Source organism: Stigmatopora nigra, chromosome 21, assembly GCF_051989575.1.
Source record: "Stigmatopora nigra isolate UIUO_SnigA chromosome 21, RoL_Snig_1.1, whole genome shotgun sequence".
Taxonomy (NCBI): domain Eukaryota; kingdom Metazoa; phylum Chordata; class Actinopteri; order Syngnathiformes; family Syngnathidae; genus Stigmatopora; species Stigmatopora nigra.
In genome coordinates this window covers 3,644,039-3,671,084 of record NC_135528.1, presented here as the reverse complement: position 1 = coordinate 3,671,084, position 27,046 = coordinate 3,644,039, and the positions used below count along the sequence as shown (strand labels likewise).

Below are 27,046 nucleotides of genomic sequence, written 5' to 3'. Positions count from 1 at the left end.
TTTTAATCCTTTTACATTGACGATTTAACAACTTCCCGTGACAAACCAGGACTTTACGTCTGTTTTAATGCAATTTCTTCCCAAATAGCGTTTAGTTTTTCATTTCTCATCATAATAAACCATTTTTATCTTTCCAAAATGAATATTTTTTTCCAGGTTTTCTTTATTTTTCCATGTATCACATTTTTCCAATGAAAGTAAAATCATAAACACGACTCGGAATGAATGAATCATAAGGGATTACAATACCGCCACCTGGTGGACATATTTATGTTTTCAAAAAAATAATTTACTTTCATCAGAACTCCACCTGGGCTTATTTTATAAACTCCAAGAAAAGATTTTACTTATTGATACTTTGTAAAGCCTTTGAACGAAAACTGGATGACACGGTGGTAGGAGGACGAATAAACCCGGTTTGTTTGTTTGGTTTAATTCATTTTTTTCAGGAAAGTAAAAAGTTACAGAATTCCCTCGCTGATTTTCAATAGCTTAATATCAAGTATGAATCATTAATAATAGAAAAGTAGATATATGATATGCATTTAATGCGCTAATCCTCATAAAGGTTGTGGGGGGTGCTGGAGCTGAGTTCAGTAATCTAATGCCAGCCAATCACCAGATGTTGGCTATAAAGACTCGTCATCGGGCATGGTTCTTCCGCTTGTGAGGAGGTTCTCCATCTGTTGCGAGAGGGTTCGTTAGTCAACATTCGTCATCATTTGTTACCGTCGATGGCGACTTTCTCACGTTTTCGCTGCTCTCGGAGCTTTCTCTGCTCTCGGAGCTTCCGACTAAAAAAGAATCAAAGATTGCCACTTCCTGTTGTCAAGCACCACTTCCTATTGTCCACTTACCTGAATCAACGAGTGAAGATTTTGAAGATTTTGAAGATTTTGAAGATTGCGAAGATTGCGAAGATTCTTTCAGCGTGACTGTAAGAAGAATCAAATTAAAAAAATTAAAAAAAAGCTAAATACCAAGACAGGGATAGACATCCAATTTATTTTAACACTAAAGAATTGGACGTCTTGAATAAGAGTTAAGAAAATGTGTGGCCATTACCTTTCTCACTGTTAAAAAGTTCAACATCCGTTCCTGGGACAAAAAAACAACATCATTATTATGTGGACTAAAAATATGTCGTAATAAGTTTTTGAGAAATTACCTTTGGTGGGAACTTTACTTGCAGCACCTGAAAAAGAAAATGACAATGATGGATTTGGGTTATGATTTTGTCCACCCGCATCCACTTACCACTGTTGCATTTCCTTAGACGGCACCAGATCAGCAAACCGACACAAAGGGCGACGACCGCCAGCCCCACGGACACGCCCACGGCTCCCGTCACTTCCAGGCAGGGTTTCCCCAAAATCCCGCCATCTGTAAGATAAACATTTCTTCAACGCTCAGTCGGTACAAATACTTCATTGCCGCCTCACCCCAAATCTCTTCCACGTAAAGGTCAGAAGGCGAATGTCGCAGAACGCAGGTGAAGCAGGCGCAGTCGCTTTGGAGTATCTCCACACTGGCCCCGCTCTGGAAGGTCGAATCGTGGTTGGGCCGTACGCCCGTGGACACCACGCCGTCCTCTCTGACCAGCGTGCGGCCGTCGCGCCGGATCTCCAGGCTTACGTCCTTGTGGAGGAAACTGCTAGCGTGGCAGCTCAACACCACCGTGCCGCTCTCGGAAGGGGACATTTTACCGAAGATCTCAACGGATGGTGCCGCTAAAACAAAAAAAAAGGACGACTTTTAATGGCCACGGGATTTCCGCCTGACTAGAGTGGGACGGCGTACGTACGTGGGGTTGATACATGCTTGCGCTTGGACTGCAGGAAGCGCTCGATCCAGGTGATACACTCCTTCTTTAGGTACCCGTGGGTGTACGTCCTAAGAAGTTCCATGCCGTCCCATCTCCTCTTGGACTCCTCCGCCGCTTTGACCGCCGCCACCCACTCGGAATGTGTATTGTTGAAGGACAGGAAGTCTTCCCCGTCGTAGCTATATTGGTCCACGGCGCTGTGGAAGACCACGTTTCCGTCGGGCAACAGTTCTCCGTAGCAACCGTGACGCCATTGGAGGACGTGGATATCTGGGGGTGGGGGAGCCACGGCGGCGGAGTGTTAGCGAGCGGTCGAGGTTGACCGGCGAGCGTCCTACCAGAGGAGTTGTGTCCAAAACGTTTGCGTACAATGTCCACGTTGGCGTCGAACCACCGCTCTTTGATTTTCCGAGACATGCTGCCTTGCTCCCAGTATTTGGGCTCCATCTGGTGTTGGATCCAGGGCTGCTTGGGTATTTTCTTCTGTATCTCACTATCGTAGTAGTCGATAATCTGACCGTCTAGTATGCCCATGGCGGTGAATTGATGAGTGCTGGGAATTTTCTGCGCTGCCTTTGACAGCCCCGTATAAATGTACATCAGGCTGTGAATCTCTGTCAACAAAAATGGTGTCAGGGTGATTTCAAAATGTGCCTGTTTTGTGTGACACAATATAAACGTCACCTCCTACTAGCATACCGTCTCACTCTGAATGTTTTTTTTTTAGGGCATGTACATTGTTTGGATCAAGATTTGGCTTTTAGCCATGGAATTTTCAGTTTGACACGAACAGTGAAAAAACCGGAATGTCTGGCTCACAACGTCGCAAACAAACACACAACTTATTTATTAATTGTATTTATTTGTGTACATTACGGTGAAAGCTTTAAATCTCATTTTACTTGTATAACGACAATAAAAGCATTCAATTCCATTCAAATTGTCAATAAATACCAACAATAACAAGGACAACTAACAACAACAACTCACCTGCTTTTATAACGAGCAGAGACCAGCTTAGGATGACGAACAGATGTAGAAACATTTTGGTCTTCATTTTCAGGACTGTAAAGAGCCGATTCTTTTGCTGAATTCTTGCCGAACATCCATATACCGCCGTGAGAGTCTCGGAGTCTCTGTGTTTCGTATTTTCTGTTTCGATCTTTAAATCTCTCCTGTGAACAAACCGGAAAAAAAAACAATATTTACTCCGCCTCTAGTTGGCAATCCAACTGGTCGTTCTCCATGCTTGGTGGTTAGTTTTAAATGCGAAGAATTTGTGCCCAACCTTACCCTGCCAATTATATATATATATTTTTTTTATCTTGGATAGGCTCTAGGGCAGGCATGTCCAAAGTCCGGCCCGCGGGCCAAATAAGGCCCGTGGACAAATTTTTACCGGCCCACGGCCTCTATCATGAAATCAATAATACACGGCCCGCCAGCACTGTTGACCACAGTATAAAATAAATGTGTACAAAAAGCTATTTTTCACTTCACCAGAAGATGGCAGTAGCCCCGTGGCCGCACTCTGGCCGCCGTGACCCTTTCGTCATTGTTTCAGCCCAGCCCATTTCTAACATGTAAACAAAAAAAAGAAAGTTGACCGGGAGGGCCGCCGCATCCAGGAGAAGTGGAAATTTGAGTATTTTTTCACTGAAATACGAAACAACTGTGTCTGCCTAATTTGCCAAGAGACTGTGGCTGTTTTCAAGGAATTCAACATTAAGAGGCACTACCAGACGAAACATGCTAGCTACGACAAGCTAACTGGGAACGAACGCGGTGAAAAAGTGAAGCAACTGGAAGCTGTTTTAACGGCACAGCAAAGCTTTTTCACAAGAGCCCGTGAGTCAAATGAAAATGCCACAAAGGCAAGCTACGAAGTGGCAACGCTAATTGCAAAGCACTGCAAACCTTTCAGTGACGGTGAATTTATTAAAGACTGTGTAATGAAAATGGTTGAGAAAATTTGTCCCGCGAAGAAGCAAGAGTTTGCCAATATTTGCCTGGCTCGTAATACTGTAGCACGGAGAATTGAAGACGTTTCATTAGATATTAAGAGACAGTTAGAGGCAAAAGGAACTGAGTTTGACTTTTTCTCGTTAGCGTGCGATGAAGACCTGGACTACATACTGCAGTCAAGATCCCAGTATCACCCTTCACATTAGTGCAGGCAAGATATTTGTTAAGTCCTCTGAGTTGAATAAATTCTTAAATCTCAGTTCATTATTTTTTTTGTGATGGTCAAAATCACAGTTTGAATATGCAGTGATCATTGTTTTGTTTTCAACACTGTTCCTACAGTGAGCATATAATAGTGAATAATATGTGATGTTTCACATGAACTTAGATATCCTTGATAGTTTTCTTAATTTTTTGTGGTTTTTGATTTCGGTAAAAACCTAAATGTAAAAAAAATGTAAAAGTAAAAGTATGCCATTTGTAATTAAAAAAAAAATCCCAAAAAGCTAATTTGCATTTAATGTTAATGGTTCAAAGAATGTCAGGCTAAAAGTCGGCCCGCACACATTTTCACCTTACCAAATCTGGCCCTCTTTGCAAAAAGTTTGGACACCCCTGCTCTAGGGGGTGTGCTAGAGTCTAGCACATCAGGGAGGAGTCTGTTCAGAACAAGAAGTCATATTGCAGGTTATTTATTCATAACTTATTCACGTCACTTTCCTTCGGCTAAGGCACCAAGATCCTTCCAATGTGACTTTATTGAACACACGTCATGGTTCAAGATGTTGATTTTATTTGTCCTGGCTGTCCACATTCAAAGCGTCCAGTCCGGTAAGTCAATTTTCTCCAATATTTTGTCGTCTTCAAATACTGTCGTGGATGTTAAATTGTTCCCTCAAGACTTCAGGAGAAACGGGGTATCACAGCAGAGCTGCAATGTCGTCTTTTGCCGGGGCACGGGGTTTGTATTCAAAGATAGAAGTCGTCAAAAGAAATCACCTGGGTGTCAGTGGGAGTTTTTTTTTTTTTTTTTAGCAATTTCATGAAATCTGACGTCTAGCGCCGTCAATGGCAGCCACGTCCTAAAATGGACTCCATTTCTGGTGGAAAACAAATTGGTATTTTGCATTTCCCAAATAGCTGCTTGTCAAATGAAAGGCAGAAAAATGAGGTTCAACTGGGTCAAAAGTTCCCAGTTTGGAAAATGGGATGATGACAGAATTTGGCCATTTAGATCAAGGAATGTTTTTGCTTTTTATTTCAGGGTTCCACGCACTGCAGTATATCGACATAGTGTCATATCAAATTCCGAAAATCCCAGAATACTTGAGCGTCGCTTACGTTGACGGCGTGCAGATCACTCACTACGACAGCAAGAGCGGGAAATCAAGTCCCAAACAGGATTGGGTGAACAAGATCACAACCCAGGATCCAGATTACTGGAGGAGGGCCACAGATATGTGTTCTGACAATCGTTGGGTCGCCAAAGTCAACCTTGAAATTGCTAATGAGCGCTTCAACCGAAGCGGAGGCGAGTTGCCGTCCCGCTATGGAGCGTTTTTGACACCTTTTTTTGAGCAGACGTCTCCTTATTTGCGTGCTTTTCTCTCACAGGCGTTCACACGATCCAGCGAATGTCTGGCTGCCAATGGAACGACGAGACCGGCGAGGTTGTCGGTTGGGAACACTACGCTTACGACGGAGAAGACTTCATATCGTTAGATTTGAAGGAATGGAGATGGCTTGCGTTCAAACCGCAAGCGCTCGTCACCAAACACAAATTGGAACAATTTGATCTTGGACATAAAAAGTATTACTACACTGAAATTTGTCCCTATTACTTGAAGGCGCATGTGAGCAACGGGAAGGCCTTCCTCGCGAGAACAGGTAGTACAATCTTAACCAATCGACGTTGTTTCCGACCCCAACTTTTTGCTCCCCTCTTCTTGGTCCCTCCCCCTCGCCCGCACGGCAGTGCTTCCGCGCCTGTCCCTGCTGAAGAAGACGTCGTGGTCTCCGGTGACCTGCCACGCCACAGGTTTCTACCCCAGGGACGCCGTCATGTTCTGGCAGAAGGACGGTCGGCAAATCTTTGAGGACGTGGAGAGGGAAGAGACGCTGCCCAACCACGACGGGACCTTCCAGGTCGCCGCCCACCTCAAAGCGGTGGACCCCAGCGCCCGATACGAGTGTGTCTTCCAGCTGTTCGGCGTCCCGGATGACATCGTCGTCCCGCTGGACGACAGCGTCCTCCTAAGCAACGAGCGTATCGAAGGTGAGCCGCATGCCTCCATCCGTCCGTCCTCGTCCGAAACACACAAAGCGGAAGAAAGGAAGAAGATTCCGACCGTCACCATCGTGTTGACGGGCGTCGTTTTGGCCTTCGTGATCGTTGGCGCCATCGTCTTGATCTTGGCCATCGTCTACCAATTCATAAAAGGTGAGGGACGTTTGCTTTTTCAGTAACTTTTTCGTGTCTTTTGCTTGCAGTCAAATATGCGCAAGCTCGGAAGTAAAGCTTTTCCGTGGAGTTAAAAAAAATAATTCCAGCCGGGATTCTGATGAAACTAAATTATTTTTTTATTTATTTGCCTCACGACAACTTTCCTGAAGATGTCATAAGAACTATGCTCGATGACGAGTCTTTACAACCAACATCTGTTCCTGAACTCAGCTTGGATAGGCTCCAGCACCCCCTGCAACCCTCATGAGAATAAGCACACTAAATGCATACAGCTATATCATTTGTCTTCTTTTCTATTTCAATGATTAGCTATTCTCAAATGACTTGATTTAATGTGACATCTACGTATTTGTTTTATTTTTACATTTTCATTAGGGTTAAAGGTTTTAAGTGTCAACTTTTCATTTACTATCCATTGTTATATTGCTGTCCTTGAACGGGTTTCATCAGTCCCACTCCATTGTACCATTTATTTTAGATGTTGTCTATTTTGCTTACTAAAACTGTATAAACAAAAACTCTTGATTTCGCCCCCATCTTGTAATGAATAAACGTACACATGGTAAATCACATTGTATGATATTTAATTTATTAGCAGGTAATGGAGGGGCTACGTCTTTCAACATGACAATGATTCCAAAACATAGCATTTCATTGTGAACGCCACTATAATGTTGTTTAGCAGGCAGTTGCTCCGTAGACGTAGATCTTACTATTTACCCCAAACAGAATTCTTACCGGCTAAATAGCCATTAGGGGCCACATAAACTATTTGACCGTTTACCGGCTAAATAGCCCTTGGGTTACCGGGTAAGTAGCCACTGCCTTTTTTTACATTCACCGATTGTCAAAATTCCAACTTTCTGTCGTTGCAAAAACGCAACAGACTCCATGGAAACGCTAGCAAGCTTGCGTGCGCTCTGGCTAACTAGCTAAGCTAACACAGTTTGTCTTCGTTTCGGCTCAAGATATTTTCTTTTCCGACTCTTTTCTAAACAAAGATGAATCTAACTCCAGATGCACGAACGAGGTAATGTTTTCTCGCCGTTGTATTGGCGTTCGTGCCCCGCAGAAGGCCGTCAATGTTCGCCGAGCTAATTAGCCGAGCGAAACACGCCCCACTCACTTTTGTTTTTGTTTCTGAAATAAGTCCAAATATAAGAACAATGAGCAAAGTGACCCATGGTCTGACCACCAGAAAAGGGGGTCCAGTAAATTCGATACGATCCGTTGTACGCTTTTAGCTGCCTCATTGCGTGCCTATTCAAAAAATGTCTTTCAGCAGAAACATTTTTACGTCTATCAATGAAAAAAAATTATGGCTCCGAACTAAATGGCTTCGGAGTTATGGTTTGGCCCGCAGTTTGCTAGTAGGCGACCCCTAATCTGGAAGGCCATGTTATTGAAACATTGATGTGAACTTGGACGGTCGCCCTTCTCCCGTTGTTTTTGTTTTCAGGGACAACCAGACCAGGAGGATCCAGGAGAACATCAACAACGTGGAGAAGCACTTTGGCGAACTATGCTCCTTGTTCGGCGCGTACGGCCTCAAGACCGCCAGGATCCGCGACAAGGCCGACTCGCTTGTGCGAGAAATCGCCGAATACGCCGACACAGAGACGCCGGGGCTCAAGAAAGGCATGAAATGTTATGCCGATCATCTGGCCAAGATTCAGGACTACCGGCACGCCGAGGTCCGTTCGTTCGTACGGACGAGCAAGCGAATCGCCGGACATCTATTCCTGACCCGTCTGCTTTCAGGTGGAGCGACTTGAGGCCAAGGTCATCGAACCTCTCAAAGGCTACGGCGTTTTGGTGCGACGCAAACGGGTGAGTGCCGCCGCCTCATTAGCTTTTAGCATTAGCAAGGCGACCTTGACGGCGCCGTGGTGCAGGAGGACGTGAAGTTGGCCTGCAGCGCCAGGACGCGCGAATCCAAGCAGATGCAGCAGCTAGAACAAACTCGACAGCGTAACCCTGGCGACCGGCAGATCATTGTATCCTTTTCCGCCGAGCATTCCGCATACGCTTTTTTGGCTTTGGGATCTCTTTCCTTAACCTCGCTTCCAGTCCCAGGTGCGTCAACGAATCCTTCCGTGTGAGGAATAACATGATGATGATGATGATGGTGGTGTGCATCAGGCCGAGAGCGAGTTGCAGCGAGCCACCTTGGACGCCGCTCGAACCACGCGGCAGCTAGAAGAGACCATTGATGACTTTGAGAAGCAAAAGATTCAAGATATCAAGGTAGGAGACCAGCGCCGACCTTCCCTGACCGCTCTGTATCACCACCGGTGTCTTTTTTCAGAGGATCCTGTGTGACTTTGCACGTGTGGAGATGACCTTCCACGCCAAAGCCTTGGAGCTCTACACGATGGCCTACCAGAGCATTCACGACGTGGACGAGGATGATGACCTCGAGGTTGGTCCCGAGGCGACCCGGCCTATGATTGGACGGCGTGGGGTCGTGACGATTGCGGCATTTTTTTTCAGGTGTTCAGGAGCTCGCTGCACCCGCCCGACTATCCGCTGCGCTCAGGCGTGATGCGCGCTAACTCTCGGGCTTCCTTGGATGGGACCGCCTCCTCCTTCCTGACCTCGACGGCGGCGTTTCAGGTAGACCCCGCCCGTCAAGTTATACCCGCCGCCCGTCTTAGATTGCGTCACTTGCCCTTGCTACAGAGGGCCTTAGGACGGCAGACCGAAGAAGAGGGAGACTCAGATGAAGACGAGGAAGAGGATGAGGAGGAAGAAGAAGAAGAAGAGTCTGACGAGGAAACTCCATGACATTGTGCCATAATAAAAAACATTTCATTTGTACCCATACAAGTACACATTGAGGAATTCACCTTGCTAGTTTTTTTTTTATACAATTCAGTATTGTGATTGTTATACTGCATTTTGTTCTGTCATGAAACTATGTGTCAGATGTTATGATTCAACAATACAAAAATGAATTCCATGGCCGCCATTGATGGTGCTAAGATAGCCAATCGAATATTCAAAAAAATATTCACATACCTGTCAACCTCGAACCATTTGTGATCTTACCAAATTTTGTTTTCGCCCTTACATATATGTATAAATACATGGAAAATCTTACCACTTTACTTTTTTGTAAAAAATCACGAACAACAAGTAGACATAAACATGAAAGTAAACATAAACAAGGGAACAGGAAACGGAAATCACATGGTGAAAGTGTTACAAAACGAAATGTTTATCATGATCTTTTTTTTTTAGCCAATCAGAGGCGCCGGTACATATATCACTTGGCAGACATGCGTTTCCGGGAAGAAACAATGGCGGATGGTGAAAAATGGCTAGAAAGTGCCTTAATTTATTTTTTTTTCTCAAAATCACCGTTTAGCGTACCATTTTCATGTGTACAGCGTACCAATATAAAAATGGGCTTTCAGTTGTACCAATTACGGCGAGAACGTACCAGTTGACAGGTATGTATTCACAACAGATTGTACATCAAGAAACGTCAGTGGCATTCATAGCCAGTCTTCAGTATAAATACATTTAATACCTATTGTTGTCAATGAGACAGAATGAAACAAAAACATTTCCTGAAATCCAAAATAAATGACAAAATGTTCTTTACTCATACATTGTTTAAAGAAAATCATGGTTTTATTTTATAAACCGTGACATTTCGAGAAAGGGAAAGAGTCATTCATTTTCTTTATCTAAAACGTATTTACTAATGTAACAAGAAAAGTTATTTCCTTATACTTATTTAGGTATGTAAGAAGATGTATTTCCTTATACTACTACTATTTATCGGAATTGGGACTAAAAGATTCCTTGTACGCATGCGCGTCGTGACGTGATGACGAAACCAGGAAGTGGCCGTGTTTACCTCGGGGTTTTGTGTTGAAAATGGCGGCGGCGGCGGTGAAGGGTGAGGAGAGGCCAACGCGACGGTGGCGAGGGCGAAGGAAAAGCCGCCTGAGGGAAGCCGTCGAGCGACAACTGGCGGCGGCGACGGAGCGCGTCTTGCGGCTGCTGGAGGAGCGACCCAGCCCGGACGCACGCCACCTTAGGCGAATGCTCGCCGACGCACTCGCCGCTGCCGTCGACCCCATTTTCAGCGAGTATGAGGCAGGAGCGCGAGCCCGAGCGCCTGCGGGGGAAGGAGAAGCACAGACGGAAGGTCAGTACTCGTTGGCTCCCATTGACAACACAGAATAACTGACAGAGAATAACCAAATGTCAGCCAGCCTTCTACTCCAAATATAATGGAGGTCATGAAAAGACCCAATTTGGACACACTCCCATCAATTCAATTATAAAAAGGAAGTCCTAACTAGTTTATTTGTCATTTTATTTTTAGGGCTATGGTAAAATTACCCTGCTATTTACTCGCTATCTCCCATTGACAGCAAGAGATGACCAAACTATTTACGACTGAAAAGTGCACACAAGTAATGAGATGTCTTCTCCCTTTCAGAGGCCGAGTCGCACACGACGTTGGCGGACTCGGGCGAGGGGCACCGCTGCCGAGCGTGCGGCAAATCCTTCCGCGGAGGAAGTTTCCTCCTCAAGCATGTTGCCAAACACACCCGGGAGGAGGCGCCCGCCTGCGGCCTCTGCGGCGAGCGCCCGGGCTCCGGCGTCCTTCTTCGTCGACACCTGCAAAGGCACCGCGATCTCGGCAGGACGTGCGACGTTTGCGGCAAGAAGTTCCCCTCGGTGGGGGCGCTGGAAACGCACCGCCGGCTTCACACGGGTGAAAAGCCCTTCTCGTGCCTAACTTGTGGGAAAAGCTTCAATCAGAAGGGAAACATGATGACGCATGTGCGGATGCACTGCCACCCCGGTGCGCAGGTGGGCGCTGTGCTTTGTAGTGATTTTTTTTCCAACTGGGAAAGGTTTGTTAGGCTTCAGACTGAAGACTTTGTTTGTTCCACTTGTGCCCTTCAGACCGCCGACGCGGACGACGACATGGAAAGTGGGCGGGGCTACCACTCTCCACTAGAGGAAGACCGCAAGCCGTCCAGCCTGGACCTCCATAAGGACATGCCGGACTGCCCAAGGGACGCCGTGCAAGTTTTTGTTCCGGAAAACGGCACCCTCCCGTCCAAGGTGGCGAGCAAGTCTCTGCCGTGCAAGGAGTGCGGCAAAGCCTTTCCCGGCAAGAGGTTGCTGGACCGCCACGCCCGGCTGCACACGGGCGAGCGGCCTTTCATCTGCGAGTTCTGCGGCAAGACCTTCGGAGAAAAGGCGGTCCTCAAGCGCCACCTCAAACGGCATGTGGGTGGCGGGCCCCGCCTCCACGGCTGCGCCACCTGCGGTAAGACTTTCGCCACCAGCCAACACCTCCACGTTCACCAAAGGATCCACACGGGAGAGAAACCTTACGTCTGCCGGACTTGCGGCAAGTGCTTCCGGCAAGCGGGCAACCTGTCGGCGCACGCCAAGATCCACACGGGCGAGAAGGCCTTTGTCTGCAGCTTGTGCGGGAAGAGCTTCCGCCAAAAGATCTCGCTGGAGACGCACGAGCGCTTCCACCGGAAAGAGCAAGCTTTTGCTTGTTCCGACTGCCCCAAACGCTTCGTGCAGAAGGCGGACCTGAAACGCCACGCGCTGACGCACTCGGGCGAGAAGCCGCACGCCTGCCGCCTCTGCAACAAGCGTTACCAGGAAAAGCGCTCGCTGGAAGCACACGCCAAGGCGCACGCCGCCGCCCCCCACGACACTACTCTCGTCTCCGTTGACGACGGGCGCTCGCCATCTAAAAATCTTGCGGTGGGGGAATAATTCATTGGGCTTGACTCTGATTAACATGTCCTCTGGTACATTCAGTTCTACCTGATTGCTGTTGTTGTTAGTGTTTTTAATAGCAGTCAAAATGACAAGAAGCACATTGAAACTTTCATCTATCGTTTCAGTGGAGGTAACTAATTTAATAAACAAGTCATTTGATTGACAACACTTGCAATTAGTGTTATCCTTAGCAAAAAAATTCAAAACACTTAATTTTTGACATATTTAACTCATTTCCGTTCACCACACAACATTTGGGAATACAAGTTGTTCATGTTTATAAGGTAATGTTTTCACCCAATGTCCATATTGTTATTAACTGTCGTTTTTAATTTCATACCTGTCAACTGGTACGTTCTCGCCGTAATTGGTACAACTGAAAGCCCATTTTTATATTGGTACGCTGTACACATGAAAATGGTACGCTAAACGGTGATTTTGAGAAAAAAAAATAAATTAAGGCTGCGGCACTTTCTAGCCATTTTTCACCATCCGCCATTGTTTCTTCCCGGAAACGCATGTCTGCCAAGTGATATATGTACCGGCGCCTCTGATTGGCTAAAAAAAAAAGATCATGATAAACATTTCGTTTTGTAACACTTTCACCATGTGATTTCCGTTTCCTGTTCCCTTGTTTATGTTTACTTTCATTTTCACTTGTTGTTCGTGATTTTTTACAAAAAAGTAAAGTGGTAAGATTTTCCATGTATTTATACATATATGTAAGGGCGAAAACAAAATTTGGTAAGATCACAAATGGTTCGAGGTTGACAGGTATGTAATTTATTTTATGTTTGTTTTTCAGTTGTCTGAACGAGCACGTTGGTGAAACGTGACGTTCTCTCTGTCAATACGCCGCAACGTTATTGGCAGCACACCCCGTCAATCATCTGGATGTCTGCTGCCTTTAGCCAATCGGCGCCGGGTTAGCAAGCGAAGGCGGGACTTTTCTAGGAAGCCATTTCCTCGTTGCTAATAGGCGAACTGACTAGCAAGCTAAGGCGAACCTGCGTGGAGAAGGAAGCGCCCCTCCGAGACGTCCATCGACGTCAGACTCGTGGGAGCTTCCTGAAATGATCGCCGACCTTGTGGAATAGGCTGCACCATGAGTCTAGATGTTCTGTGTGATTTGGACGTCGGACGATTCTTTGCCGACAATCTGCTAACGAGCGAGGACTGGGGTGAGTCGTTCGATTCACGCCGAAAAAAGCCGAGTAACGGCTTCGTTAATTCGCTCTTTCACGCTCCAAAGTCAATGTGCTTTTTTTCTATGGCAACTGAAAGCTTCTGGCTGTTTTGAAAAATAAAGCCTCGCTGGTTCCGCCTTCCTTCAACCCGGATGTGGCCACTCGATTAGGGACCCTGCGCTTCATTCTCCTGCATTTCAATATGGCAGATCATAACATAGAATGGAGGGCACGCACCCCTAATCGAGTGATTGATAGGAAGTCCCTCCTGTGATGTGTCTATGAAAAGCTCCCTTTTGTCTTCCAGATGCGTGTTTGTATCGCTGCGAGGGCGACGAGCCGCAATTGGACACGTCGGTACGTCACACCGCCGTCCTTTGCGTGATCACATGACAACCTGTTCATTTTCTCTCGCCAGCCGGACGACGAGCTGTCCCTCACATTGACCTGCGATGCCCCCTCGTCACCATGGCAACACACGTATGAGGACATGCTGACAGGGGCCGATGTCCGTGGCGATGACGGGGAGCCCATGGAGCTGTGTAAGTTTGCAGAAAAGACAAGTGGGCGAGGTTGTTTTTTTTCCCAACCTATTTTCCTGCAGTGTTTCAGGTGAAAGCGGAACCCCCGTCTCCGGTATCGTCGCCGGAAGCTGAGCGGTCCCCGGCGTCGCCATGTGACCCTCTGGTGTGTACGACCCCCCCAACGCCCTTTGTCCATCTGTCTCACTCTTGTTGTGTATGTGTGTGTACCGCAGCTCGTTGTGAAAAACGAAAACCCACCCACGCCTCCCTACGTGCTGGGAGACGTGATGTCGCCCCCTTCGGGCGCCGCGGAGGGGGCGCCGGCGGCCATCTTGACGCCCGACGTTACGTCCAGGGCGCTTTTGGGGGCGCGACTTCCCGCCGTCGTGGCGCCTGTTCAGAAACGGGCCACAGGTAAATGTTTAGATTCTAGCTTAATGTGGTGGGATTTTTTCCATATTTGTAGCCAATTTAAGTTGTGTCCAACTATTTTAAACTGGGAGGGTGGCAGCATGCGGCGATCCATCCCACTGCAAATGGATTGGATGTCTAGTGATTCGCAGGTGCTTTGATAAATAATCTTTAATAGGCTTGAAATATGCTAATGAAAACTTCATTTTAATGACAATACATTAGTTGACCCTACCAACATGGCCGCTCATTCAGTTTTTTTATAGATCTAAAACAATGTTTACTTGAGCTTTTTATATATATTTTTCTATTTAAAAAAAGATGTTTGAACTAAAAACATAGAAAAAAATTGATTTCAAAAATTCAATTATACAATTCTTGATTTTAAAGAGGGAAAATGAGGAAATTTAATATACATCCATACTCCAACTTAATTTGATCCTAAAACAGAAAGTTGGCGGTCATGATTTACTTTCCCGGGCCGCACAAAATGATGCGGCGGGCCAGATTTGGCCCCCGGGCCGCCACTTTGACACCTGTGCTCTATGGTGAATTTACATGAGTTTTCCCCACTAGAAAATGTCCTATTCATTTGAAGTGGGATGGTGGCTAACCCTCTCGCTTCAATTATATTGTGAGTCACCCAATGGATTTTGAATTTCAGGCTGTGAAAATGGCATGGGTGTGCCCCTCCCCACGCTGGAAAGCAAGAAATTTTGTCGTCCCTCCTCGACAAGTGCCTCCCTCCTGGCGGCCAAACCCCCCATCCAGCCCCGCCCAGTCTGCCTGGGGCCGTTGTCCGTTCCCCGTGCGCCCACCGCCAAGACCCTGGTCCTCCACGGACTTCCCGCCATGGATCCGGCGCCACCTGGTGAGAGCCGCGTGCCATTTCCGCTCCCGGAATATTCCAACCGAGCACATTTGACGCCGTCGGCAGTGGTGTGCCTGGCGTCGGGCCCCGCCGTAGTCAAGATGGAGCCCGTCTCCTCAGCCACCAAACCCATCGTCCCGGCCAACGCCACGTCGCCCGCCAACGGCTGCAACGAAGTGGACGTAAGTTCGAGCGCCGCCCACAAGTTTGCTGGCGCTCATTTTGCTCAAGGTTGACTTTTTTTTCCCGCAGATAAAAGTTCTCAAACGACAGCAGAGGATGATCAAGAACCGTGAATCGGCGTGCCAGTCACGCAAGAAGAAGAAAGAGTACGTCCATAACCTGGAGTTCCAACTCAGGGAAGCCCAGCAGGAGAACCAACGACTACGCCGCGAGAACCAGGAGCTCCGCGACAGACTAAGCGGCGACCGGGTACGGTCCCGTCCATTGGCTTCATGGCGAAACGTCGCTACATTTGCCCTTTTTTTCGTCTGCAGGCTGGAGAATCCGCCACCAACAAACGAGCCGCTTGCGTGATGGCCGTCCTTTTCTTTGTCACGTTCAGCTTCGGGCCCGTCAGGTACGAGGAATTTCCCCTCGCCGTCTGGCGGGTCCTTCCATCCGCGGATTTTTGTTTTGCAGCATCTTGGACAGAAAGTGGACCGCGGGCTTCGGGGACGGCACCGGGTCCTTCACGGGTCGACGGCTGCTGGAGATGCAGACGGCGCGGCGGGCGCCGCACCGGCGGGAGGCGGACGACGGGGAGACGGAAGTCTTCGCCACCCGATCCTTTCCCTTCGGGAATGGCAGCTCGGCATTGGGCCCGGCCAATGACGACGACAAGCTGCTGCGCCGTCTGGAGAGATACTTTAACGACACCGTCTGTCCGCGCTTCAACCGCTCCGAGTCGCTGAGGTGTGGGGAGAGAGTCGAGGACGGGCGCCAGTAAACGACCGTCCTGACACCACTTTCCCCTTTTTGTCGGGCAGGCTGGCGGCGGAACTTCGCGGCTGGGTTCAACGTCATCAAATCAACCACAAGAAGTCAGGCGGGAAGGTCAAGAAGGCCAAAATGGCGCAGGTGGTGCACTTGCGGCGCCTGGGTTTAAGTGCCACATGTGTGAGCCAGGTTTTTTTTCTGTGTTGCAGAGGGCTCAGCTGAGGAAAGCTAACATGTCCAGATACGTTCCGGCGGAGACGCATCGCTCCATCGAAAGGTGAAAAAACTGTCAAAATTGATTGGATGTTTAGTGTCGTCAATAGCGGCAAATATGTGGTCCAAACAACTTGAGATCTAGTCTGAGTCCTTCTCTTTCAGTCAGCTGCAAGTTGTTCCCAGGCCCGAGGTGACCTACGGTGACTTCCTGGACGCCATCGACCGGCGCGAAGACACCTTCTACGTAGTGTCTTTCAGACGAGTGGGTTCAAAGTCCAACGTCAACACACCCCAACCGCCATTTTGCTATTGTGCCATTTTTTTGCCACAGGACCACTTGCTGCTTCCTGCCATCAGCCATAACAAAACCCGCCGTCCCAAAATGTCGTTGGTCATGCCCGCCATGTCCGTCAACGGTAAGTCAACCTTTTTCTTAAAGGAGAGCGTTAACCCTGACGGCGGGGTCTTTTGGCAGAGAGTGTTTACGATGCGTCCCCGGGCTACGAGCTGATGATGCAAGTGGACTGCGAGGTGATGGACACGCGTACAGTTCCCATCAAATGGTCGGCGGTCCCGCCGTCCCTGCGCCAGCCGCCGCTGTCGGCGGCGCCACAACCACACGCCGCCAATCGCACGGCTCTGCGCGGACGTTCCCAGCACGGGGCCCCGCCCTCCTCGCCCGACTACCTCATCGGCCGATCGGAAGGAGTCTGAAGGGTGGCCGTCTGACCCTATGTTTGTTTGTTTTTTATTATTTAATATTTGTATATAGTGATGTGTAAAATTGTTTTTTGTTTTGTTTTTTTTAGATTCATGAATGTAAATGAAAAGTGTCCGTGTTGTGTTTGTGTTCAGTTTAAAAGTCCTTCCGGCTACTTCCTCTTTTTTCCTTTAATAATTAAAGTTTGAAAGGCTGATAGCTACATTTTATTTTTGGTAAAATGTCCTTTATTTTGACGAGCACAGGAAATGTGACTGAAAATGGTTTTGGATGTGCTGTATTTACATTTGTAAATATAACCTCGGTTACCAAATGAAAGATGAAATTGATTTTCAAAACTGTTTTTTAAATTTATGTTTACAGGAATTTTCCAACATTAGTTCCAACAGGAAGACAAAATAATAATGTATATTATAGACATTTTAACCAAGGGCATCAGTTGAAAAAAAATACCGTTTGTTTACTTCCGTATTTTATTGCACCTGCTCCACGGGCATCTGGACGTTTCCAAATTAATCAATAAAAATATCAATTAATTTTTTTACTGTATGGTTACTTTAAGGAACTTTTTATTTTTCATAAACAGAAGAAAAGATGGCCAAGAAAATCTTTTTATCCTGTTTTTCTTTATTTACGTTGTTGATGCACATCGTTCGTTGGTAACATGTCACTTCCGAGCACAAGTCCCACCCTCGCACTGTGATTGGTCAGAAGTTCTTGCAGCGTCGTTTGAATAGGATAGTCTCCTCATTGTTTTTCCTCACTGGTTTTACTTACCACACTTTATTGCGACTACTTTGGATGAAATCGGAAGGCTGACAATCACCGAATAGACCCGACAAACGTTAAAAAACAGACATTTCACTTGCATTTTTTGACCTTTGAAAGGAATCCGAGTCGACGAGAAAGGTACCCCGTTTCATTGACTTCTCCGTTGTATTGTTTGGAGGTGCGTTTTTTGCAATCAGTTCTTCAAGATGGTGTGCTTTCCTTCCAGTAACCTCCTTAACTATCAAGTTAGAATATATCTCTATTCAACCGTAGCATAAAGACAATTTAACAATGTTGAAAATGGACATTCCTTTTGTTTCAATTATACCAACTTTTGCAGCCTCAGGTCGTCCGTGCCATGCACCACGGGTCCTCGTTCAGCCGAAGGAAAGGCGCAACCCCGCGCCGCCGACCACAGGAGTCGTTGTCGCCTCGCCCGGGCCCCTCTGGATCCGGGCGCGCCTCTCGCCCCTTTGGATCTGGGCGCGCCCCTCGCTCGGGCCCCTCTGGATCCGGGCACCCCAGTCGCCCAGGTCCCTCCGACCCTAGACCAGGTGAGCCCACTCCCCCTACCCGCCAGCTCCGTACCCCCAGTCGTCAGTTTGCCCCCCCCCCCCCCCCTTGCTTTCAGAGGGCTCGCCAAGGAGACGGCGCTTTCGCCCCGGGACCAAAGCCCTGATGGAAATCCGCAAATATCAAAAGAGCACCGAGCTCCTCTTGCGGAAGGCGCCCTTTTCTCGCGTGGTGAGGACTCGCCGCACTCCCGCCCGAAGGCAGGGTACATACACGTTGACATCCCGACCCGCAGGTCCGTGAGCTGTGCCAGATTTACAGCAGAGGGCAGCTCAGGTGGCAGGTTTTTGCCCTGATGGCGCTGCAGGAGGTGAGCGGGGTTCCCGGCCCGGTGGGTCGGCTAAAATTAAGGTCACGCTGACGACGACTCTCCTCCCGCAGGCGGCCGAGGCCTTCTTGGTGATGTTGTTCTCGGACGCTAACTTGTGCGCCATCCATGCCAAGCGGGTCACTTTGTTTCCCCGCGACCTCCAGCTCGCCCAACGGATCCGTGGGCCCGACAGCATCTGAGTCCAGCGGCCGCCGTGCGGACCTCCACCGCCATTGGCGGGAATTGTACATTTATTATTTTGGGTACTTTCGTGAATTGCGTTTTTGTATTTCGTCAATAAAGTTATTTGACAACAAGCCCCGCCCACATTCTTTTCAGGGGACAGCGGACTTGACACGAGTAACAAACTACTTTTTCGTGGTGATGTCAAGGATGATGAATGAGGTGAATACATTTAGAGAAGATGCATATTTTCTTATTTTTTTGGCCTGAAATGGTACAATTTCAAAGTCAAAACGTCGGATCTTCCGCCACCACAATTGAAATCCTCGTTAAGAAAGAAGCCAGTCAAGGTCGACAAAGGACAATGCCTCGTCCCTGGCGTCTTGGAGACGTTTTCGGGCCGACGAGAACGCTAATGAGGCCGACATGGTAATCAGACTGCTAATTACGCATCAGAGCTATCTAAAACGTGCGTCAGCGAGCCGGCCGGCGACGCCCACCTCTGACCCTTTAAAAAGGTCAGGGTGCCGACTTCGTGCAATGCTGACGCTCCGCCGGGATTTCCAGTCACACTAAAGGTAGGAACGCTTTTTCCATGTTTTGAAGTCTGAATGGCATATTGATAGGATGAAAACATTTTATTTCAAGTTGTTGATATGAAGTGATACATTGAAAGGAAGCCTCCATTTTTTCAGATGAAGGCGTGCACATCCCCTGGCGGCTGCCGGCTGGCCCTCCTGTCTCTGAGTCTACTGTTGCCGATCCCCCCCACCGCGACCCCGCATCCCCGGCCTCCCGCGGCGGGGTCGATGGGCCCGCGCTCGACGTCCTTCGCTTTCTCGTCCCATCTTTCTTCTGGTTCCTCCCGTGAGGTGTGGGGGGAGCAGCCCCGGGCGGTGCTCGGGATGCGGTTTCCTTCTCGCCAGGCCAGAGAGGACGGCGCCATGGGCGGCGGGGGTGGCGGTTCCAGGAGCGGCGAGGCCCTCAACTCCATCTTGGGGGAGCTCCAGAGCACGGGTCGAGAGAAAGGCGGATTCGGCTTTCGCTTTGGCAGAAACTCTGCCTTTCGGGGGGGCTGAAAGTTCCACCTGTATCGATTTGCTCCTCTAATAAAAGCATGAAAGCTTCATTTCTGCGTGTCCACTAATTCACAAAAAGAAACTGACTGAATTTATAAATATGTAACTTTTTTATTTACATGTAACTTATTTATTTCTGCCCTTCATTAAAAAAATGGTTTCTAATTAAGCAATTTAAAGCTATTATCAAAGTGCATGGTGTTTTAACTATTATGGCACTGATACAAAATGGTCGTCTCTATTCAGATATCTAGTTTTAAATTTAGGATATCTAACAAAGGAGCAGCCTCAATCTGAAGTGACATTTTTTAGTCTCCCAAAGCATTTCGCCAATTGGCTCCAGATCGCTCCTTGTCTCTTCTCCTATTGGTCGAGGTTGACGACACTTTGAGTCCTCCGAAAACTGATTGGAGGCGAGGCCTCGCGTCACGTCACTTTACTTCCTCAAATCGAAAAAGTAGCACGAAGCGGGACACTAGGAAAGCTCATTGTGGGTAACTTTGAGCAACGAGTGCCTTTCTTTCCCCTCTTGTCGTCCGCCTGCGCGGGGGAGGGGGAGCAACTGAGGAGGAAGGCCGAGCGAAGCGGCCGCCGTGCCGGCGGAGATGGAGGCCGCCCCGGCCAAGGCCAAGCCGCAGGGTCGCCTGCTGGTGTCCACGCAGCTCGACGCCAAAGATGAGCTGGAGGAGGTACGTGTCTCGGGGGTAAACAAGCTTCGGGCCGGGAAGGGAAAGCAAAATTCGGGCTTTGTTTTCACCCGTCCGTCGGCTATTGGCTACTTAACATGGCTAGCCAGCGCGTACGGACGTTAGCCTAGCTTGTTAGCATTAAACTGCAACCGGGAGCCTGTAAACAAATGGACAACCGGGAGGGCGCATGCGCCGGCGACTCACTTTTTTTTTACGTGCGCCCGTGTGTATGCTTGTGTGTGTAGAAACTGGACCGCTCCGTGGGAGTGGTGCACTCATTGACCAATGGCCTTTCCGAGAGAGAAGCTAACGACGCCCTTACGGCCAATGTAAGTTGAGACGTCATCAAAAGTCGACGAGCTTCTTTGCTTCCACAATATTTGTAGTGTCAAACCTGATTTGGGATATTCTGGCTAGGAAATCATACATACATTTAGTTTTGTACCAGCAAGTAATACAGCACTTGCTGGTACACTTGCTGTTGTTTTGGTACTGGTTTGAAAAATTTCCACATTATCATTTTTCCCATTTAGTATTTTATGAAAGAATGAGAAACATCAACGTGACTGTGTAGTTTAGTGATGTGGTGTTTGTTACCGTGGCAACCAGGTGTGTAAAGGCCAGCAGCAGCACGAGGAGGTGTGTCTCGGTCTTTTGGCGCTCCTCCTCGCCGATCCGGCACAGGCCCAGAGGGTAAGGACAGACCCGGCGTGTCCTAAAATGGCCGCGGCGAACAATTTTGACGTTTGTGCGCAGTGCTACCGAGACCTGACCCTGGTGAACAGAGATGGAATGGGTGTGATCCTGGTGAAGATCAACCAGATCTTAATGGAGAAGTTCCTCAAGTTGCAAGACGTCCCTAGAAAGCAGGTAAATGCACGCGGCAACACCCGGCACGTGTTTACGTCTTCTTGACGTGTGTGCCGATGTCGGTTCGCAGTTGGTGTGGTTGGTCCGAGAATTGGTGAAGAGCGGCGTGTTGGCAACGGACGGCGTCGTCATGACGCTGCTTAAACAGATTGCGGGTCAGTTCTCTGGCGAGACATTGAGTCCACCCGGAAACTTTATGCCGTGTGTACTTACGCAGGGGGTGACGTATCCGCCAAGAACTTGTGGTTGGCTGAAAGCGTCTTGGACATCTTGATGGAGCAAAAGTAGGACAATTAATCAAGGAGGGTCGGCGCCAAAAATCCTGACCCTTGTGTCCGTGCAGGGAGTGGCTGATAAAGAGCGGGATGCTGATTGCCATGTCGGTCTACACGTACCTGCGCCTGATCGTGGACCACGGCGCCCCCAATTTGCTAGCGCTTAGGCAAAAGGAGGTGGATTTTTGTATCGGGATGCTGCGGGAAAAGGTAAGCGAAACGGCGAGGATGAGTGGCAGCCAGCGTTAATCCCTCGCCGCTTTGTGCGCAGTTCTTGGAGTGCGTGATCATCGGGCGAGATTTGGTGCGCCTGCTGCAGAACGTGGCTCGAATCCCTGAGATGGATCTTCTGTGGAGGGACTTGCTCCACAATCCTCAAGTCCTCAGTCCTCAATTCACAGGTGAGAATGGCCATATTGTTTTTTGGTAATGAGACTCGGCGAGTGGGTGTAAAAAAAAAAACAAGGGTCGGTTTTGCAAAAATGTACTTAGAAAGAATCCCGTACAAAAGTTGTTTTTCGGCGTATGATCAAAAAAAATGTATTAACAAAAACGGAAAAAAAGTATCAGTTGACAGATATGAATAGATTTTTTTTACACTGTACTACGAATAACCGCGAATGGAAAGATAATAAAACAATAAATTCCGATTGTGGCCATCTGGACGTTTATGCCGAAAGCCTTTTTTTATCCGCTCCCTGACGTCAGGCGTTCTCCAGCTGCTGACGGCTCGGACATCCCGAAAATTCCTGGCGTGCCGTTTGACCCCCGACATGGAGACCAAGCTCCTCTTCATGACCTCCAGGGTAGGTGGCGCTCTCCCAGCCTGTTTCCACACGCTCTCCAATGTCTTCATGGCGCACACACAGGTCCGCTTCGGGCAGCAGAAACGCTACCAGGACTGGTTCCAGCGCCAGTACCTATCCATGGCGGAGAGCCAATCACTGCGCTGCGATCTCATTCGCTACATCTGCGGCGTGGTGCATCCGTCCAATGAGGTCCTCAGCTCCGACATTCTGCCGCGCTGGGCTATCATTGGCTGGCTGCTCACCACCTGCACGGTAAGTCCTCATAGCATGGGCCAACTTGTGGGCGGGGCTTCTAACTAAAAAAATGTGCGTGCAGTCCAACGTGGCTGCTTCCAACGCCAAGTTGGCGCTTTTCTACGATTGGCTGTTCTTCAACCCCGATAAGGACAGCATCATGAATATCGGTAAGACGTTTGACGGTATTTGGGCCAGCGTGGTTTTTAACGGAGGCGTTGATGACGCAGAGCCGGCGATTCTGGTGATGCATCATTCCATGAAGCCTCACCCCGCCATCACGGCTACGCTGCTGGACTTCATGTGTCGGGTGAGGTGATGCGTCGTAATGGGGCGCTGGTTGATTCCTCGCGGGCTGAACGGCGTCCTGGTTTTCACCCGCAGATTATTCCTCACTTCTTTCCCCCGTTGGAGGTTCAAGTTCGACAGGGAGTCTTCAACTCGCTCACGTTCATTATGGAGAAGCGAGTGTTGGCGTAAGTTGCCTCATAAAGGTGAAAGATGGTTCAAAAAAAGGACGTTTTTCCAAAAAGTGGGTCAAAAAATGTACGGCTCGCGAGTCAAATCTGGCTCTTATAGTGCTTTGTTCAGTTTTTATTCTACGTGTTTTTTGTCATTCATTGACATTTATGTGCAATTTTAGTTTAAAAAAAAACGTTACATTGGCTTTAAGATTTTGCTCTGTTAGGCACTTGGCGCCATTGTTTGACAATCCCAAGTTGGACCGAGAACTTCGCTCCATGCTCCGAGAAAGGTTTCCGGAGTTCTGCAGCGCCCCCTCGCCACCCACGGAAGGTATGGGTGCTCTCACGCCGATTCCCCGACTACACTTCAACGCCTCATTCGTGTGTGTGTGTGTGTGTGTGTGTAGTCAAAATGGAAGAGATGGCGTCCATGGAAATGGAAAACATGATGGACAAAGAAGAAGGTTGCTATGACAACACAGAAGCCGCCTTCAGCGACGACGAGGAGGAGATCAACAACAAAGGTCGGTGTCGTCTTGGCAGACCCCCCAATGAGAACTAGAATTCAAACCCCTCCCTTTTTCGTCGGTAGGAAAGAAGCGCGAGTTTCGCTTTCATCCAATCAGAGAAGCCGTAGTGGAGGAGCCTGCTGACATCACCCCCTGGCTCCACCAATTAGAGGACACCATGAGGGACAAGGTGGACCAGTTGCAAAAGTCCAGGTTTGAATCCCACGAGGAATTAGACGCCGACTTCCGCTCAATAATAGTCTGTCTCTCGCCCTCTCCCCGCCAGCGATACGGAGACGCAGTGCGAAGTCATGCAGGACATCGTGGACCTCATCCTGGAAGAGGACTTTGACACGGAGCAGATGTCGGCGTTAGCCTCCTGTCTGGCGGAAATTTTTAAAGAGCATTTCCGAGGGGACGTCCTCCCCGAAGACATTACCGACGAGTAAGATGGCGTGGGGGGGAGTGGCCACTTTTCCCAGGGGTTCTAACACCCCCCTGTCCCTCGTTTCAGGTCTCTGGAGGAGTCGGTATGCAAGGCGGTGTGTCTTGTCTTCCGCAACTTGGTGACCATGCAGGAGGACAACAGTGGCTTCTCCGTTCTTCTGGACATGTTAGCTGAACTTTACCAGAAGCAGCCTAAGATTGGTTACCATCTACTTTACTACCTCAAAGCCAGGTGAGCATAAAAGCCCCGCCCCTCCACCTGGCTAGTCCTAATGGTCTGGATTTTGGCGCGATGGCGCTCAGCAAAGCGGCTAACGGCAAGATGATGCTGTACGAGTCCTTCGCTCAGGCCACGGCGCTGGGTGACCTTCACACGTGCCTGATGATGGACATGAAGGCGTGTCAGGAGGACGACGTCCGACTACTCTGCTACTTGACGCCGTCCATCTATTCTGAGGTGAGTGGCTCCGCCCCCTTATTTTAAGCACGGCGTCCTCAAAAATGATTCTTTCAGTTCCCAGACGAGACGTTGCGGAGCGGCGAGCTACTCAACATGATCGTAGCCGTCATCGACTCGACTCAGGTATAGGACGCCGCCGCGGTTTGGACGTGGAGACGATGGGGACTGACGCGGTGGGATGTCGTTGTGCAGTTGCAGGAATTGATGTGCCACGTGATGATGGGCAACCTGGTCATGTTCCGGAAGGACTCGGTCCTTAACATCCTCAGTAAGCGTGATGGGCTCTGGCGTGGCGAAACGGCCTCGCCTGATGTGTTCGCTCTCCTCTTTCCTTCCTGCGGCCAGTTCAGTCGTTGGACTGGGAGACCTTTGAGCAGTACAGCACGTGGCAGCTCTTCCTGGCGCACAGCATTCCCCTGGAGGCCATCATCCCCATTCTGCAACACCTCAAGTACAAAGGTAGCTCTTTCCCATTGTACGTGACAAACTGTGGCTAATATGTGGGAAAATATGATATTGAAATGATTTGCAATTTAGAGTGAAATTGGACTTTTTGTTCACAGAACACCCTGAGGCCCTCTCCTGCCTGCTGCTGCAACTACGGCGGGAAAAGTAAGACGCCGTGGCGCTTAGGGCTCGCCGACCTCGCCTCTCATCTTTTCTTTGCACGTCAGGCCCAGCGAGGAGATGGTGAAGATGGTCCTGAGCAGACCCTGCCACAGCGAAGACCAGTTCACCACCAGCCTGCTGCGCCACTGGGCGTCCAAACACGACGACACGCTGGCCGAACACATCAAAGCGCAGCTCATCAAGAACAACAACCAGCCGCGGAAGAGACAAAGGTGGGCGGAGCTCCACGGAAAAAAACCTGCATGGGCTGACCTTCCCTCCGTGTGTTGGATTTCCAGTTTGCGGAGCTCCAGTAGTAAACTGGCCCAGCTGACCCTGGAACAGATCCTGGAACATCTGGACAACCTCAGGTTGAGTCTAAACAACACCAAGAACAGTTGTAAGCACCCCCCACGCCCTTTTGTTTTGTCGGCGGACGTACGGGTGACCGGCGTGTGTTTCAGTCTTCAGCCAGACGCCCATCCTGCAGGCCTTGCAGCACGTTCAGGCCAGTTGCGACGAAGGACACAAGATGAGGTTGGCGAGCGAATGTAAGTGGAAATAGTCGACGGCAGTTTAAACGGCGTTTCCGCCCACAGGTTCAGTGACCTCTTCGCCCTGGCCGAAGAGTATGAAGACTCGCAGGCTAAGCCGCCAAAGTCTCGACGTAAGGCGGCCGCCACTTCGCCGCGCTCCAGGAAGGGCGCCGCGCCGCCTAGCAACAACGAGGAGGAGAGCGCCTCCAGTAGCGCTTCGGTAAGAATGCACGGTGTGGGCGTGGCCACGCCGCGTTGACCTCGTTTTCCCCCGTTTGCATCTCAGGAGGAGGAGGATTCGAAACCCAAAGCTCCCAAGAGGAAGAGGAAATGCTCCTCGGCCGTGGCGTCCGACAGCGACTGACCCCGCCCCCCACCGCGATTGACCCCGCCCCACTGGGACACTTTGAACTCTTATCTCAGAGGTTTCTCACTTGCTCAAATATTTTTTTTTTTAGCAGCCCTTTCCTTCTTCGCAGTAAAACCATTTGTATAAAGCTTTTAGTCTTATTTTGAAAGCCGGCCACGACGCCCCGCCCCTGTCGTTAGCCCAGACGGGCGGCAGGTGCGTGGCTGCCGTCAACATTTTTTTTAGGCAGACTTTTCTGGCGGTCGGAGGAAAAGCAGCTCGCCAGCATGTCACGTCAGTCTCTGCGGAATTTGGCGGTGACTCGGGATGGAATCCCGGAATTCTTCATCCCGCCGCGCAGCCCACGGCTCCCTCGAAGCCTCTCGTCCACCGACGGCGTCGGCAGGTCGCACGCCTCCCAAGATGACAGCGCCCAGGCGTCGGATGTATCCCGCGATAGCGACGCGACGACGCGGGCGGCCTTGTCCCTGCCTCACGTGGCGAAGGTGGTCACTCCCTATGGATTCTCTGCGGTTTTGGCGCGGAGCCCCTGCACCCGAAGACGCGAGTCGCTGTTTCATCGCGACCGGCCCGGCGGCGTGGCTTCGACGGGACAAAAGACAGAAGCCAAAGTGGATCCCCGGTGATGTCTATTGACTTCTTTTAACTTTGTTTCTAATTAAACCATTTGAACTATGACATTTTTGTTTCCATGGATAGAAAGTTAATCGGTTTCACATATCTGATTTTTTTTTAATTTTATTAACCAATCTACTGCGATAAAACAACAAAATTGAAATACAACTGCATTAACCATCAGCATTTGCTTTAACGAGATTTGTCGCCACCTAGCGTTGTGAATGGGTATACTGTCTTGTTTCAATTTAAAAAAAACATCGTCTTCTATTCGGGCCAATGGAGTTAATGCTTCAGTGGTCAACTGGGACCAGCTGCGTTCCGGTCACAGGACCAAACAATGAG

The 27,046-nt window shown here is 49.1% G+C and overlaps 8 protein-coding genes across 10 annotated transcripts; 7 read left to right on the top strand and 1 right to left on the bottom strand.

Moving 5' to 3' along the window:
• Positions 1–49: 49 nt before the first annotated feature.
• Positions 50–3,098, bottom strand: LOC144214981 (major histocompatibility complex class I-related protein 1-like). The gene is made up of 11 exons (XM_077743734.1): positions 2,816–3,098; positions 2,164–2,439; positions 1,805–2,095; positions 1,443–1,730; positions 1,258–1,383; positions 1,169–1,195; positions 1,066–1,098; positions 858–935; positions 751–794; positions 614–683; positions 50–290 (listed from the first exon to the last, which is right to left on the bottom strand). The coding sequence occupies exons 1-10, from the start codon at positions 2,880–2,882 to the stop codon at positions 630–632; spliced, it is 1,284 nt and encodes a 427-aa protein (XP_077599860.1). The 5' UTR covers positions 2,883–3,098; the 3' UTR covers positions 50–290; positions 614–629.
• A 1,322-nt stretch (positions 3,099–4,420) lies between these two features.
• On the top strand, positions 4,421–6,824 carry LOC144214982 (H-2 class I histocompatibility antigen, K-Q alpha chain-like). The gene is made up of 5 exons (XM_077743735.1): positions 4,421–4,621; positions 5,055–5,321; positions 5,405–5,677; positions 5,766–6,230; positions 6,404–6,824. The coding sequence occupies exons 1-5, from the start codon at positions 4,573–4,575 to the stop codon at positions 6,499–6,501; spliced, it is 1,152 nt and encodes a 383-aa protein (XP_077599861.1). The 5' UTR covers positions 4,421–4,572; the 3' UTR covers positions 6,502–6,824.
• A 286-nt stretch (positions 6,825–7,110) lies between these two features.
• On the top strand, positions 7,111–9,074 carry cibar1 (CBY1 interacting BAR domain containing 1). Its single transcript, XM_077743737.1, has 9 exons — positions 7,111–7,284; positions 7,714–7,948; positions 8,016–8,084; positions 8,150–8,251; positions 8,325–8,330; positions 8,397–8,501; positions 8,563–8,676; positions 8,748–8,870; positions 8,937–9,074. Exons 1-9 carry the CDS (start codon positions 7,256–7,258, stop codon positions 9,039–9,041), a joined length of 888 nt encoding a protein of 295 aa, XP_077599863.1. The 5' UTR covers positions 7,111–7,255; the 3' UTR covers positions 9,042–9,074.
• A 1,020-nt stretch (positions 9,075–10,094) lies between these two features.
• Positions 10,095–13,005, top strand: LOC144215227 (uncharacterized). 2 transcript variants are annotated; one of them, XM_077744065.1, is made up of 4 exons: positions 10,095–10,416; positions 10,714–11,090; positions 11,187–12,011; positions 12,835–13,005. In XM_077744065.1, exons 1-4 carry the CDS (start codon positions 10,143–10,145, stop codon positions 12,856–12,858), a joined length of 1,500 nt encoding a protein of 499 aa, XP_077600191.1. In that variant the 5' UTR covers positions 10,095–10,142; the 3' UTR covers positions 12,859–13,005. The 2 variants fall into 2 exon arrangements, with proteins under 2 accessions (XP_077600191.1, XP_077600192.1); XM_077744066.1 differs by lacking the exon at positions 12,835–13,005 and having other exon boundaries at positions 11,187–12,197.
• A 56-nt stretch (positions 13,006–13,061) lies between these two features.
• Positions 13,062–17,361, top strand: atf6b (activating transcription factor 6 beta). Its single transcript, XM_077744063.1, has 15 exons — positions 13,062–13,210; positions 13,524–13,573; positions 13,635–13,758; positions 13,821–13,903; positions 13,974–14,154; positions 14,816–15,022; positions 15,089–15,204; positions 15,275–15,454; positions 15,520–15,602; positions 15,665–15,937; positions 16,012–16,102; positions 16,171–16,238; positions 16,340–16,439; positions 16,509–16,593; positions 16,653–17,361. Exons 1-15 carry the CDS (start codon positions 13,135–13,137, stop codon positions 16,889–16,891), a joined length of 1,956 nt encoding a protein of 651 aa, XP_077600189.1. The 5' UTR covers positions 13,062–13,134; the 3' UTR covers positions 16,892–17,361.
• Positions 17,362–17,590: 229 nt separating this feature from the next.
• cenpa (histone H3-like centromeric protein A) lies at positions 17,591–18,869 on the top strand. Of its 2 annotated transcripts, none has more exons than XM_077744069.1 (5): positions 17,591–17,847; positions 18,010–18,223; positions 18,301–18,413; positions 18,478–18,552; positions 18,624–18,869. In XM_077744069.1, the coding sequence occupies exons 2-5, from the start codon at positions 18,028–18,030 to the stop codon at positions 18,750–18,752; spliced, it is 513 nt and encodes a 170-aa protein (XP_077600195.1). In that variant the 5' UTR covers positions 17,591–17,847; positions 18,010–18,027; the 3' UTR covers positions 18,753–18,869. The 2 variants fall into 2 exon arrangements, with proteins under 2 accessions (XP_077600195.1, XP_077600194.1); XM_077744068.1 differs by having other exon boundaries at positions 17,598–17,807.
• Positions 18,870–19,272: 403 nt separating this feature from the next.
• qrfp (pyroglutamylated RFamide peptide) lies at positions 19,273–19,831 on the top strand. Its single transcript, XM_077744070.1, has 2 exons — positions 19,273–19,313; positions 19,431–19,831. The coding sequence occupies exon 2, from the start codon at positions 19,431–19,433 to the stop codon at positions 19,812–19,814; it is 384 nt and encodes a 127-aa protein (XP_077600196.1). The 5' UTR covers positions 19,273–19,313; the 3' UTR covers positions 19,815–19,831.
• Positions 19,832–20,214: 383 nt separating this feature from the next.
• On the top strand, positions 20,215–26,764 carry ints3 (integrator complex subunit 3). Its single transcript, XM_077744060.1, has 28 exons — positions 20,215–20,503; positions 20,749–20,832; positions 21,113–21,196; positions 21,260–21,373; positions 21,444–21,528; positions 21,591–21,657; positions 21,717–21,858; positions 21,920–22,049; positions 22,357–22,454; positions 22,518–22,709; positions 22,774–22,861; positions 22,922–23,001; positions 23,076–23,167; positions 23,380–23,486; positions 23,563–23,679; positions 23,748–23,877; positions 23,951–24,109; positions 24,179–24,343; positions 24,415–24,568; positions 24,626–24,694; positions 24,764–24,839; positions 24,917–25,030; positions 25,135–25,183; positions 25,246–25,413; positions 25,480–25,580; positions 25,645–25,717; positions 25,780–25,936; positions 26,003–26,764. Exons 1-28 carry the CDS (start codon positions 20,420–20,422, stop codon positions 26,078–26,080), a joined length of 3,057 nt encoding a protein of 1,018 aa, XP_077600186.1. The 5' UTR covers positions 20,215–20,419; the 3' UTR covers positions 26,081–26,764.
• Positions 26,765–27,046: the final 282 nt, after the last annotated feature.